General features: G+C 36.0%; 1 protein-coding gene across 7 annotated transcripts in view; it reads left to right on the top strand.

The window, feature by feature from the left end:
- HMCN1 (hemicentin 1) overlaps positions 1-13,858 on the top strand; it is a 454,658-nt gene that overhangs the window by 99,333 nt on the left and 341,467 nt on the right. For all 7 annotated transcript variants that reach the window (XM_073011674.1, XM_073011672.1, XM_007989160.3 and 4 more), the window contains exon 2: positions 6,516-6,586. In XM_073011674.1, the coding sequence (XP_072867775.1) occupies positions 6,516-6,586 (71 nt within the window). The remainder of the gene's footprint in view (positions 1-6,515; positions 6,587-13,858) is intronic.

Below are 13,858 nucleotides of genomic sequence, written 5' to 3'. Positions count from 1 at the left end.
TATTGTCAAAACAATCATAAGGGCCTTCAAGTGGTCCTGAAAATTACCTGTTCTAATATGAATAGGAATGCACTCAACTAAATGAATCCTGAAATATACTTGGCATTAGCTCAGCTCAAAGTCAGGAAACAGTTCTGCATTTGTCGATTAGATACAGATCATTTAAAAATGGTGCTGGACAGCAACATTATAATTGAGTAAGGATGGAGAAATATGGAACGCATGTATTGTAGATAAATTGAAAACAGTAAGAGTAGATATAATAATCTGATTTTTTGCAGTATCCTAAAGCAGAAAACATAATTTATTAATTTTTTAATTCAGAAAACATCCCCAATGCTTTGAATATGTATATTTATACTAACATCTTTGCACATAAAATACATTATAATTGATTTGTCTTATATTAAGTGACTAAGAGTAGAATTTTTAGAAATTGGGAGGGACATGTTGACTTTTAGCTCATGAATGGCATTTTAAGGAGGCCGCTTCCCAATGCCTAGGATTTCTTTGTTCTTTTGTCACCTTCTATTAATTTGGTGTTCACTTCATATCCCAACTCATACCCTGTCTCTTCCTGGATGCCTTCATGGTGTATTTTCCTACAACTCATGGATCTCACTATCCTCTTTGGACACAGAAAATTTACTGTCTTCTTGTATCTATACTACTTGGCTCTTCTCAGATGCTGGTTTAGCTTTCTTTTAACTTACCATAGCTTGCTGTTTTTAAAGTTTTCAACTGTATTTCAATTGTGGCAGATCCTCTGATTTATATATTTCTTAGCTTCTTCTATAATGCCTTGAAAATATTGATTAGTTTATAATGCAGCTCAGGGGGTTCTTGTTTTAGCTTTTCATATATTTATTCATGTGTAACTATCAATATAAAGTTAAGAACAATATATTTTTTTAAAAAAACAAAGAAATTGGGAAAATGGCTATTAAATTATATCTAGGCAGTGTTTAGACCCCATAAGGCAGCAGTAAATAGTCCTCTCATTATCAAGGAACCACTTTGAGTAAAGAAAAACTACAAGTAGCAGAAATCTGTTAGTGGAAAGGAAAAAGGAAGTGAGAGGCTGGATATTGATCTTGCCAAATGAAGCAGTGAAAGAAAATATTACATTGTGAATTTCTTTCCATTATTTTCTTAAGTACAACCCAGCAACTCAGATTAAGAGAACAATAGCTGAGATGCTGGAAATAAATCCAACCCATCTGATAAATCCCTAGGAAATGGGAAATAATAAAATTACTGAAAAGAGAAAAGACTTCCTTAGAGTTTCAGACATTATTTCTTTAAAAATAAAAAATGGTCTCTGAAGCACAAAAAAATTGTTTATTTTTGTATAATACATGTTGCCTTATGTTTTTTTTAAAAATAAGTTATATATGAAAAATTGTATCAGTTTTCTGTATCAACTTTACTTGGTTAAACTAAAGAATAAACCATTCTGGTTATATAGGAAACTGAAATTTTTTTCAGTTGATTAATCAGTGTCCTCACTGATCTTTAGCATGGTCTTTAGCTATAGCATTGAGGCTCCATGATGTAGTGATAAAGCAAGAAATAAAGAATCTGAAGGCCTAGGTTTAATCTTTATTCTTTTTATTGTCCTTCTCCTCCTTCCTCCTATATTCAAGCACTTATTAGAAATCTGAATGTATACTGAGGCAGTTAATCCCTTCAAGGCTGACAGTCAAGTGAGGTATGAATAAAGCAATCAGGCAATCAATAGTATCATATGGTAGATGCTGGCTATCATGTCGCTGGCACTTGGTATTGTGGTAGCCCTTAAAGAGGCTGGGCCACTTTGGCTAATCACTTAAGCTTCTATTGTCTATATACTTATATCCTACCTACTCTATGAGGTTGTTATAAGACTTAAAGTGGGTCAGCATGTGTTATAGAGTATTGTGAATTATACAAGTTATTGCAAATATAGGTAGTGATATGTAATAACTTATTTGACACAAGATGTGAATACCTTGTGAATTTGATATATAGAACTTAAAAAGAAATCAGTATGAATAAATAACTTTTGTTTTAACTAATTTGAAATCCAGAACTTTCACATCCTTTTTGAAATCTCCCTTGGTTCTTTCTGGAAAAAAGTCTCTATCAATTAGTACTTTTACACTACCTTTTCCACACTTTTATTTCTGCCCTTACTACATCATACTATAATTACATATCTACATTTTTATCTCACTAGACTGGTGAGACTTTGAGGACAGGGTTCATGTTCATTCATCTTTGTTACCAGTGGCAACTGCAAACAGTAGGTGTTCAACATCTTTTTGTTAAATAGATTTGAGAGGCAATTTTCTAGCGAAGTTGCTTAGTGTGGTTGATTATAGTATTTACAAGGCAAGAGGGATATTCAGTCTATTAAAAAATATTCACCCTGCCAGTCTGGGCAATATAGTGAGACCCTGTCTCCAAAAAATATGAAAAAATTAGCCAGGCATGGTGACTCATACCTGTGGTCGCAGCTACTTGGGAGGCTGAGGCAGGAGGATTGCTTGAGCTTTGGGAGGTCAAGGCTGCAGTGAGCTGTGATCATGCCATTGCACTCCAGCCTGGGCAACATAATGAGACCCTGTCTCAACAAAAAATAAAAAAATTGGCTGGGCATGGTAGCTCATACCTGTGGTCCCAGCTACTTGGGAGGCTGAAGCAGGAGGATCACTTGATCCTTGGGAGGGCAAGGCTGCAGTAAGCTGTGACAGTGCCACTGCACTCCAGCCTGGGTGACAGAGCAAGACCCTGTTTTAAAACAACAACAACAACAACAAATAACCTAAAAAATATATAGGCATGTGACAACAAAGAATGCTGGGTACTGTGTGCATCATATTAAAATTCTGGACTCCAAAGAAGCTCATCCTGCCCATAGTCCAGAGGAAAGGAGAAGGATGTTAGTCTTGATATAATTCACAGAATGGAGATGTTGGAAAACAGGGAAAGTTAGCAAGCTGCATAGGTCACTCAACATAAAATATGTTATCAGATATCTTCACCTCTTTCTTCACTACCAAAGTTTTTCAATTGCATTGTCTCTGGACCTCAAGTTTTCTTGTCTGTAGGGTAAAGGGATTGAACCAAAGAATCTTTAATGCCCTTTCTAGCTCTATACTTACATTTGAGATTGATGGTTATTTTCTTTTTTATGTGTGAGTTTTCTTTGTAAACAACTAGATAAAATAAACGGAGTAACGTAGAAATGATCTCTGCATTTTGTTAAATATGCAGCTCTATTCTTTCCACTTTCTGTTATAACAATGTTATCAGGACAATAGTAAAGCAAATTAGAGAAAAGGCAAAATATTAAAAAAGATAAGGTTTGAATCAGGCCTTATAGACTTGACAGGTACATGGGCAGGAGAAAGACAAGGGGGACAGTGATGGAAATGGTAAGGAAGTGCAATAGCTTCAAAGTTTGAAGTTTGTAGTGAAGGCCTGGATTACCTTTGGGAGTTCCCATTTAATTCTATAAGCACTGGAGGACCATGTTCGGGCAGGAAGAGAGGACAAAGTTGTACCTGCTGAATGTCATCAAAGGCTTGGCAGGGGATGAAACCAGCATGAGGGAAAAGGAAGAAAAGAGGAAATTGCTAATGACACAGCTGGCACAGGGCTCTGTTATGTGAAAAGAAAGACTGGAATGGAAGCAAGTTCTGAAAGGGAGGAGGGCTGATTTTGCCAAATAGTCATATCATTCAATTAAAATGAATTGGAAAGGATGCTTACAGCTGGAGGGATAGGACAGCTCAGCAAGCTGTTACCTCTCCTGAGTATGTTTCATAACTGATAAAGATTTATCTCAGCTGTCCAGTATGGTTTGCAAAAATATAATGAGCTTTAAGAAAGGTTTCCTATCTTTGTTGAAAACAGGTGGATATTTGAGAGTCTCTGGTTAACTAAAATGAAGCCTAATTGGTCCTCTTATTTTAATAACATCCCTTGATCCCCACTCTTGAAGAGCAGGCATATATTCAGAGATATTTTTTATTACTGTAGGGAATGTCCTTGCATGTTTATACTCTTTATTATTATATAATTTTTTTTCTAGTATTCTTTGTATTTCTTTCTACTTCTTGAATTTTAAATTCTTAGATTATTTCAGTATTATGCAATGTGGGAATATAGAAGCTTGGCTTGACAATGCTACTGACAATTTATATGTCAGGGTGTAACTGCCTGGCATATTCTTTGCTGTTTTGCATTCCTTTGCAAAGTATGCCTTTGTTTAGTCTTGAGGGAGTAGGCTTCTCCCATTTTCCATATACTTGGGACGTGGTTAATGATGATTTTGCTTTGTATGGAATGCAGATGTTTGCGTTTTCACAGTTTCTCCAATTGCTTCTCCACTCCTTTTGCAAAATGCAAAGTGTCTAATCTATAGTGAAGGATTGAGGCATTTTTTCCTGTTATTTCTAAGAAAAATTACATGGGTTATGGCAGACAAATTGTACCTCCCTTCCAATTTGTCTCATTTACTTTTAAAATACTACAGTCTGTTTTTGTACCATATGTAGCTTGTTATGGAAGGTTTGGCTAATTAAGTATTGTTCTTTGGAGTTATAAGCTCTTTTTTGAGCAGTATGCCTTTAAAGCTAGAAAACATTTTGTAAAAGCTAAATGTTAAGTATATTTATAATTTTGCATTGTAGTTGCACATTATAGTTTCGAATGAGTCTATACCTTCATTATATAAGATAGGAAGCTTTTCATCCACCCTGAGAATTTAAGATGATATATATAAGCTCATAGTACCCAGATGAATTTTAATACCATTACTTAAATACATGGATTCTCTCTGGGGAAAGTAATTGATACCCATAAATGGCCACTTTTGGTTTATCTATGTTAAGAATTGATTTATTTTTTAAAGAGAATAAGCTCGGGATTGAACTGTTTACTTTAGACATGCTGGGTTCAACCAAAAATACAAATATATATGTATATACAGATTTCCAAGTTAACCCATGATATCTGGGATCCTTCTATTCACCTGACTTATGATCTAAGTCTTGGCTCTCCAGGGAAGGCAGTGGCCCCACATTTTCCTGCTGGAAGAAGTAGTTTTGTGTAGTACATCTGAGCAGTTGTGAGGATGGCCACAACCCTGAAGGTAGTTATGTTATGGTCAAAGCCAGCTCAGGAGAATGGCGATAGCCAGGTTCAGCCACCCCAGCCTTGAGAAAAAAAGTTATAGGGCCTATTTCCTGCACTGTTAATGTCCTTGCAACTACATGTCTCCAAATGCTCTTCCTTTCCTTCCTTCCTTCCTTCCTTCCTTCCTTCCTTCCTTCCTTCCTTCCTTCCTTCCTTCCTTCCTTCCTTCCTTCCTTTTCTTTTCTTTTCTTTTCTTTTCTTTTCTTTTCTTTTTTTTTTTTTTTTTTTTTGAGACGGAGTCTCGCTCTGTCGCCCAGGCTGGAGTGCAGTGGCGCAATCTCGGCTCACTGCAAGCTCCGCCTTCCGGGCTCACGCCATTCTCCTGCCTCAGCCTCCCAAGTAGCTGGGACTACAGGCGCCCGCCACTGCGCCCGGCTAATTTTTTTCTATTTTTTAGTAGAGACGGGGTTTCACCATGGTCTCGATCTCCTGACCTTGTGATCCGCCCGCCTCGGCCTCCCAAAGTGCTGGGATTACAGGCGTGAGCCACCGCGCCCGGCTCTTTTCTTTTCTTTTCTTTTCTTTTCTTTTCTTTTCTTTTCTTTTCTTTTCTTTTCTTTTCTTTCTTGAGACAGAGTCTTACTGTCTCCCAGGCTGGAGTGCAGTGGCATGAACTCGGCTCACTGCAACCTCCACTCCCGAATAGCTGGGACTATAGACATGTGCTACCATGCCTGGCTAATTTTTTTGTTTTTTTTTAGTAGAGATGGGGTTTCACCATGTTGGTCAGGCTGGTCTCGAACTCCTGACGTCAGATGATCTGCCCGCCTTGAACTCCCAAAATGCTGAGATTACAGGTGTGAGCCACCGCATCTGGCCACATCTCCAAATTCTTAAAAACCTATGGGATAGGCAGTGAATGTTCACTTTTTTCTTTTTTTGTTTAGCACCAAACTTTTTATTTTGAATGAGTTAAGACTTACAGAAAGGTTGCAAACAAATTTTCACTTTAAAGTTGGGGAAACTGAATTATGGACGAATAAGTGATTCATCTAAATTCTAACAACAAAGTGGTGCTTAATAAATATTTACTGACTGGTGAGAGTAAGAAAGAACTGGAACTGTGCTCTCCTGATTCTTTGTCCTGTGACTATTTTACTCCTCCTTGCATTTCCTATGGTTAAAAATTTACCCTTTTAGATATGCATACTTTACAGTAAATTATAAGTTATTCCTTGTAGCTACAAATTGAGAAAGAGTATTTGGTATTTTACTATTTCTTATTAATAAGTAACCATGTAGTGCACAGTGAAAAGCCATCCATAAACACAATAAAGTCTTTAATGCCATTGATTACTATTTATTGACCTATGCCATTTTTATCTTCACAGAAATTGGCCCAGTGACAATTACCACAGATCCCAAGAAATTTCAATATGAACTCAGAGAACTATATGTTCAGGTGAGTGCTTGCTTTCAGTGTTCTCTTGGGGGAATGGAAAATCACCAGCCTTTGGCTGATTATCTTTATTTTTTAAATCTAAAAGAAATAATTGTTGGCTTTTTAAGGGACCCCATAATTGCCACACCCCCCAGCCCTCCACCTGAGTTCAGAATGAATTGAACAATAGATACAGAAATAGGACAGATGGGATTTGAAATATCACCAGTTAGTTACTCCCTATGGCTGGTTTATACTATCACGGCAGAGTTGAGTAATTGTGGCAGACTGGTCCCTTTAAGGAAAAAGTTTGCTGACCCCTGCTCTAGATAAGTCTTTTTGCTTAGAAATATAAGGAAGAGTTAATAATTATTTTCCCACAAAATTAATGGCATAACTAAGGTAATTTTGATATTCTATGCTGCTGTAAGTCAGCCATATGAAATGTTTGATTGTACACATAACTTGGTTATTAGAGAAGATGGATCACATTGGTTTAAATGTTATTCTGAAAACAGAACTTAGAGGTAAAGTTGCTATGCACCTTCTTTTGGTGCTGAATTTATTCATTTGAAAAATGTGCTTCTCTGAAGCTATTTCACTGTACTACCTTCTGTGGTTTCTGCCCCTGTTATCCTCAGACTTTTTGGCCACTCTCCATCATTCATTTCAGATATTGGTACCTGCCTCATTGGCTGCCCTTTCTCTCCAGGGGTGCCATTATTGTGAGTGACTTCAACATTTATGAGAATGACCTAGTCAGAATAGTCCCTTTTCAGTTCCTTGAGCTACTAGTTATCTTCGATGACCTTTTCCTTACTCTGTCTTAGTCATCTATTTCCACAAACATCCAAACATCCCCTAGATCTTGTTATCATGTTTCCTCTCTCGGATAATTCAGACATCTTTATCAACAATTACCTGTGCACTGAGTGGGTTGGTGCAACTTTTTACACTACAACCATTCCCTTACCCTGAGCAACACTCCAGCCCACTGACCCCTGCACTGTCTCCCAGGCCATCAGATTTCTTATTTTTTCACTTCTTCTAATCTAGCTCAGAGTTTTTTAAATCGTTTAAAACACTGCTTTTTCTCCTTTGTCCATTGCCTTTCTATTCAAAAGGCATAATCTCATTTCTGAATGACCTCAACTGTCTGCATTGTTCATGCTTGTCCACAAATGGCGAAATGTTGTTGAAGTTTCCCAACATGACGCTTTGATTCTCTGGTGAATTCATAGCCACCTAACTCAAATGGACTCTTAATACTCCCATGATGTTACTATGTTTCTTTGATCAATAAAATCTGCCTTTCTTCTCAATGACAATTGCAAATCTTATTCACTCTCCTTTAACCTTTATCTCACCACCCTTTTACTACCAGTTATTTCAGCAGATGATCTACTCTGAGAGAGTGACCTCGTTTTCACATATAGTCACAAGCAAAGGAAGCCCTCTGCTTCCTTGTATGTAACATATATCCCATTTCCATCCAGCACCTATCCTGTCCTTATTCACTTGATCTAAATTCCTTGACTTTCCTGGGATTTTAATGCTATCAAACTGTTTCTTTCAACTGTTAAAGAGTTCCCATTGAGGCTGGGCACAGTAGCTCACACCTGTAATCCCAGTGCTGGTTTGGGAGGCAAAGGTAAGAGGATCATTTGAGGCCAGGAGTTTGAGACCAGCCTGGGCACATAGTGAGACCCTGACTCTAAAAAAAAAAAAAAAAAAAAAAAATCAGCCAGGCATGGTGGTGCATGCCTGTAGTCCCAGCTACTTGAAAAGGTGAGGGTGGAGGATCACTTGAGCCCCGAAGTTTGAGGCTACAATGAGCTATTATCATACCGTTGCACTATAGTGTGGGTGACAGAGTGAGACCCTGTCTCCAAAAGAAAGCCAAAAAGGAGTTTTCGTTGACTTTTAAATATATATGTTCAAGTCTCAAAAAACATACACACAAATCCCAACAAACAAAACCATAAAAAGCAAAACGAAATAAACAACAAAAAATTTCTGCATTTTTCTCAGGTCCTCTTATCAATAATTTTTATTCTCTCAATTCCCTCAATGCAAACCACATTGTCTATGTTCACTGCTATAATTTCCTTACTCCCATCTCTGCCATTCACTCTTCAATCTATTTCAATCTAGTTCCCATTCCTCCTACTGTATCAAAGTATCATTAGCTAGTGACCAGTGATATCCTTTTTGCTAAATGCAATGGAAATGTTCCAGTCCTCATCATAACAGATAGACATCTCTGTAGTGTTTGACAACATTGGACTCTCCCTCCTGCTTGACACACTTCATTCCCTCATCCATGTTTCATTTTTTAATCTCATTTTTCCTACTCAACTTCTTAGGAAACTTCATTTCCTTCCACTTGGCCATTGAATATTGGTGTTCCTCAAGGTTTTGAAACTGGCTCCTTTCTGTTTCCTCATTTTCTATCCTCTCCTTAGGTAAAGTCATCCATACCATGTAAATATGCTTTAGCCTTGACCTCTTTCCTGAGGAACAGACCCTCTTTTCAGTCTCTTGGATGTCATAATGGCCTTCTAAAATGAAATTCATGAATGTTATTTTTCCAGTACCCTAAATTTGGTGCTTAATCCTTGGCTTTGGTCTCCTCTTTGTTACCTTTGTGAGTGATGTTATAGTATTCTGGTTACCCAGCCAAATATCTGGATACTTCCTTAATACACCCTGCACTTTTACCCCTTATAGTTGGTCCAACTGTTATTAAGTGTTGTTTGTAACTTTCTAAATACCTTTTAAATCAATTGGCTCCTCTCCATTTCTTTTGACACCATCTGAGTCCCAATTACCATATCTTAAGTCTAAACTAATGCAGAAAAGCTTCTAAGGGATTTTCTTGCATTTATTCTTGCTTCTATTTTCCAGGCCTAGCTTCTCTACTCTGCAGACAAAGGGATCTCAGAATACAGCTCTGAAAGTTTCTGCCTTGTACCATGTCTACTTGACTCTTTACCCCCACCTCATCAAATTCTTCCTATGGTTCTGGGTTCTGAGTGACCTGAGACCTTCCCACCTTTCATTCCCATCTGGTACCACTCTTTCTCCCAGGCTCTGTACTCTGCTGCAGGGGCCTTGCATAGAGCCTCCCCATATCTGTATCCCCACCCATCTCCTCAGGGCATTTTTGCACATGCTGTTCTTGCACAGAACGTTCCTGTCCTTCAGTCTGCCCTCATTTCCACACTCCCTTAACCTAGTTTAAAATCCTGTATTCAAAATCTCGTCTTAAATAATACCACTTCCTCAGAGAATCCTGCCCTATTATCTCAGCTGTGTCATTTCTCACTACCTTTCTCTGTCATAAAGCAGTTGGGAGTTGACATTGAAGGACTGTGTATAATTTAGCCTATTAAATACCCCAGTAATAGGACTGGCATATAGAACCTGTTCACTTTTTAATAAATGAATGAATGAATGAATGAATATACCAGAATATACAGATTAACAGAGTCCAAATCAGAGTTTGAAGTATAATACTTTCATGGATTCACTGTTGGATAAATGACTTGATTCAGATCTGCACATAGTAATAAGCATAATTGAGGTATAGGGTATGAAACTGGAAGTTTGGTATTCCAAATGTGTATTCAAGGGTGATTCTATTTTGTGCATGTCTCCATTTGTAAATTATATACTAAATTGAATTATGTTGATGAATATGTAAGTAGATTTATATTATTATCTCTTGACTATTTTTCTCTTTTACTTAATTTTTTTTGACCTTTTTTTCACCAACAGTCTTCCATTTCCTTTCTCTTATACCATGGCATTTTTTCAGTCATTATTTTGCTACTTATTTACTATTTACTTTTCTCTCCCTCAATGTAGAAAATTCTTTGCCACTTTGGATGTCCAAATTCTCTGAAAAAAATTTCCATAGAAATTTATATTATATTCATGGATCTTGTAAATTAGAAATTGCATTGTTCTGGTTGTTTAAATGCTTTCATGTACCCTTATTGCACTGAGTTCCTGATGACAAAAGCCCTGTAGCTCGTATTAGCCTGTGCTTCATCTGGAAGATAAACCAGTGTCTGCAGTAAACTTTCAATAGCTGTTGAATAAATGAGTGCCATTTGAGGTGGCTTCTTTTAAAAATGTACATTTAACAGTAAAACTGTATCAAATATTATTTAAACTTTACTTGATGGTACAGAAAATACCCCAAAAACCTAACTATCAGTTTTTATTACATTATAGATAATCAGAAGGGCCAAGTAATGGGGATTTCTAGCAGATAGAATGTCAGAAAGGCATTTACTGTATTCATTTTTTTTCCTCTGTGAGAATACAACTAGACTATATTCTTGAAAATCTGGCCAGAATGAAAATACCTACATTGTCAATGAGACCTGGCACAGGCTTCCTGATTATCTGCCTCTCCCCTTCTTTTGTTCTGAAGGATCTGTAGGGAGTGCCCTGACCCTCCTTGCTCTGTTTGACTCCAGGGTGAAGGATCCTGATTCCTGACTCATACTGCATGACTGCCTCTCCAGAGGTCTCCCTCCATCCTCTGGAATTGAATATGATACAGACACTCTGTAAGATTATGTAATTTTACCTCCGTTCAGAAAAGTATTTTTTCTGTCTTTCTCCCATGCAATAAAAGCTGGGGTCTATTTCTCTGTAGGTTTACCCTGGACAGGTTGTATCTTATGAGATTTTCTTTTTTATTTTTTTCCCCTTTTTGCACTTTCATAGGATCCAAAAGGATGCTTAATTAGAACAACCAGCAAGGGAAAAAAATCAAATATTTACTTTTTCCCTTCATTCAACATTAGGCATTATTATAGGCATTGGGAATACCATGGAAGTGTTTTTGCTTTCAAAGATTTCAGTGAATTATTCGGTCTTAAATCAGTGACAAAAAATTTAAAGGTTAAATATGTCATCACTTAACACTACCCTAAAGGATATATTTTGTTCAGTGTTTACTTATCGAATACTTTATTATTTCATTAATCAGTTTGAGAAACCTCACAAATTTCATAAAATTTTAGTATGAGATACAAAATTCTGTTTTATGTATGATTTTCAAACCCTTCTTCAGTTAGTTCCCTTTCTACCATTTTTAGTAACTCCCCCAAAATCACTGATATCAATAGCAACAAGTATTGTTATCCTATTAAACTAATGTGAACTTTATAAAAAGACTTTTAAAAATATTCCTTTCATATTTAAATTGGTTTTGAAAACAAGAGAAGTGAATTCAGTTTGAAGTGCATTGATCATCCATTAACATTACAACAGGCTTGACTATTTTTCTTCCAGAGATATGGAATTAACTTGAGAAAAAGCAATCTAAAATTTTCCAGGAAAAAATTAGCAAAAAATTATTACACTTAATTTATTAAATTTATACCATTAATTTCATTTTCCTTTGTCCTATTTCATCTGGAATACAGAGAAGTAACTTGAAAACAACTGTGCTTTCTCTCTGGGGAAAAGAAGGAAAGACAAATGACAACAAATGGTATTCAAATTACACAGAGCTTTGGAAATTAATATCCTTGTAAACCAAAAAAACAGTGCAAAGACTTGCTTCGGGACACATTCTTTATAAGAAACTATAAAGCTTGTTGAGTTTTAGAAAATGGTATTGGCAGTGATATGCTTTCAAGTCTTTTATCCAAATGTTTTAAAGAACAAAAAGTACATTAGTCAAACATTCAAAGTGTAAACACACACACACATACACACAACCCCTCAAAACACCAATATATTTCTACAATAATGAGATTACAATGCCAACTTTTGTATAAATTGTTGATCCCCCAAATCGAAAGCTTCACACATAATTTAAGTTTCCTTAGTAAAGTCTTTTAATAAAATAGACTTTTTAAAAAAGTAGAAATATGATTAAAAATATCTGGAAAAGCTTTCTTACATAGCAACATGATAGAGTTATGAAGAAGATAGGGTGAGGTCCACAAGAATAAATAGGTTTAAACTTTGGAAGGTTAAGGTTAGGGGGAAAAGAATGTTTTGCTATAGAAGAATAGTTGATAGAATTAACTGCCTAAAGAGAATCTGAAATACCCTGGGCCAGAAAGGCAAAGACTGCTAAAAAGAGGAGAACAAAATAATGCTGATTTTAGAAGTATAATTTAGTATGCCAATTTGGTATATATACTTTAATTTCTAGTATTTAAAAAATGCTATTGTGTAAAACTGTAACTTTAATTTCTAGATAGAGAATTCTTCCATATGAATTTTTAAAAATCAAACATATATGGCTAGAAAAACGAAGAAAGCAAATAAATTTTAAAAATGAATCAAAAAAGGAAAGAAAAGGCATTATATGTCAGCGTGGACATAGATATAACGTAGAGCTATCAGAGGTTTGATTTTCATTTTTGTACATGATTAGACATGATTCAACTTAGAAAAGCAGTTTTAATTTCCATTTAAGTTTTCATGATGTACAGTTTCTTACAAATACCACACACACACACACACACACACACACACACACACACACACACTTTAAAGGAGTACTGGCTTGTATTTAATTCAGGGAAGAAAGTATGATAAGGCATCTAACTCATAGTATGTACAAACCTTCAAGCAGAACAGTGGCCCAAAGTACAAGCTCAATAAATGTTATCTATTGCTACTACTAGCTCTAGTACTCCAAAGTTCTTTAAAGGGAAATAATCCCCAAATATTTATGTCATAAATGAGCAACAGTTTTGGAATATGTGCCTTGCAAAAGGTTTTGTAAGTGTTTTAAAATCATTTTCTCAATTTATACCCACATACATATTACTATTTCTTTTTACAAATGAGGAATCGCAAGCTTTTTGATATTAGGTAACATGTCTTACACAGGTCACAAAAATAGCAAGTACCAAAGCTGGTCTCAAAACTGGAGGTATTTAATGCCAAAGCCAGTTTCCTTTATTGCTCTACTACTTCCTTCTAAGTATCTGTTTAAATAACCTTATTGATCTAATCAAGTTAACTTATTTATTTATATAATTTCTCTTTGTATGTTACAAAGTAGGAAAGAATTAAAGACAGATGTATGTCTAGGGCTGATCTCATCCTCCACAAAATGAATTTATTTCTTAAATATTTTTACTTCATTCCTATCTCCAATCACTTTGAGTAACTGGCCCACCAAAAATTACCAAATAGCAAATGACAAAGTTAATAATAAAATCACTGGTTTTCCTCAGCAAATTTTCTTGGTACTAAGTATGATAAGCTTATTTAAGCTCATGCACACTTTGGAGAGAAACAAGAACA

The sequence above is a fragment of the Chlorocebus sabaeus genome, chromosome 25 (assembly GCF_047675955.1).
Source record: "Chlorocebus sabaeus isolate Y175 chromosome 25, mChlSab1.0.hap1, whole genome shotgun sequence".
Taxonomy (NCBI): domain Eukaryota; kingdom Metazoa; phylum Chordata; class Mammalia; order Primates; family Cercopithecidae; genus Chlorocebus; species Chlorocebus sabaeus.
This window is presented reverse-complemented; position numbering and strand designations above follow the sequence as displayed.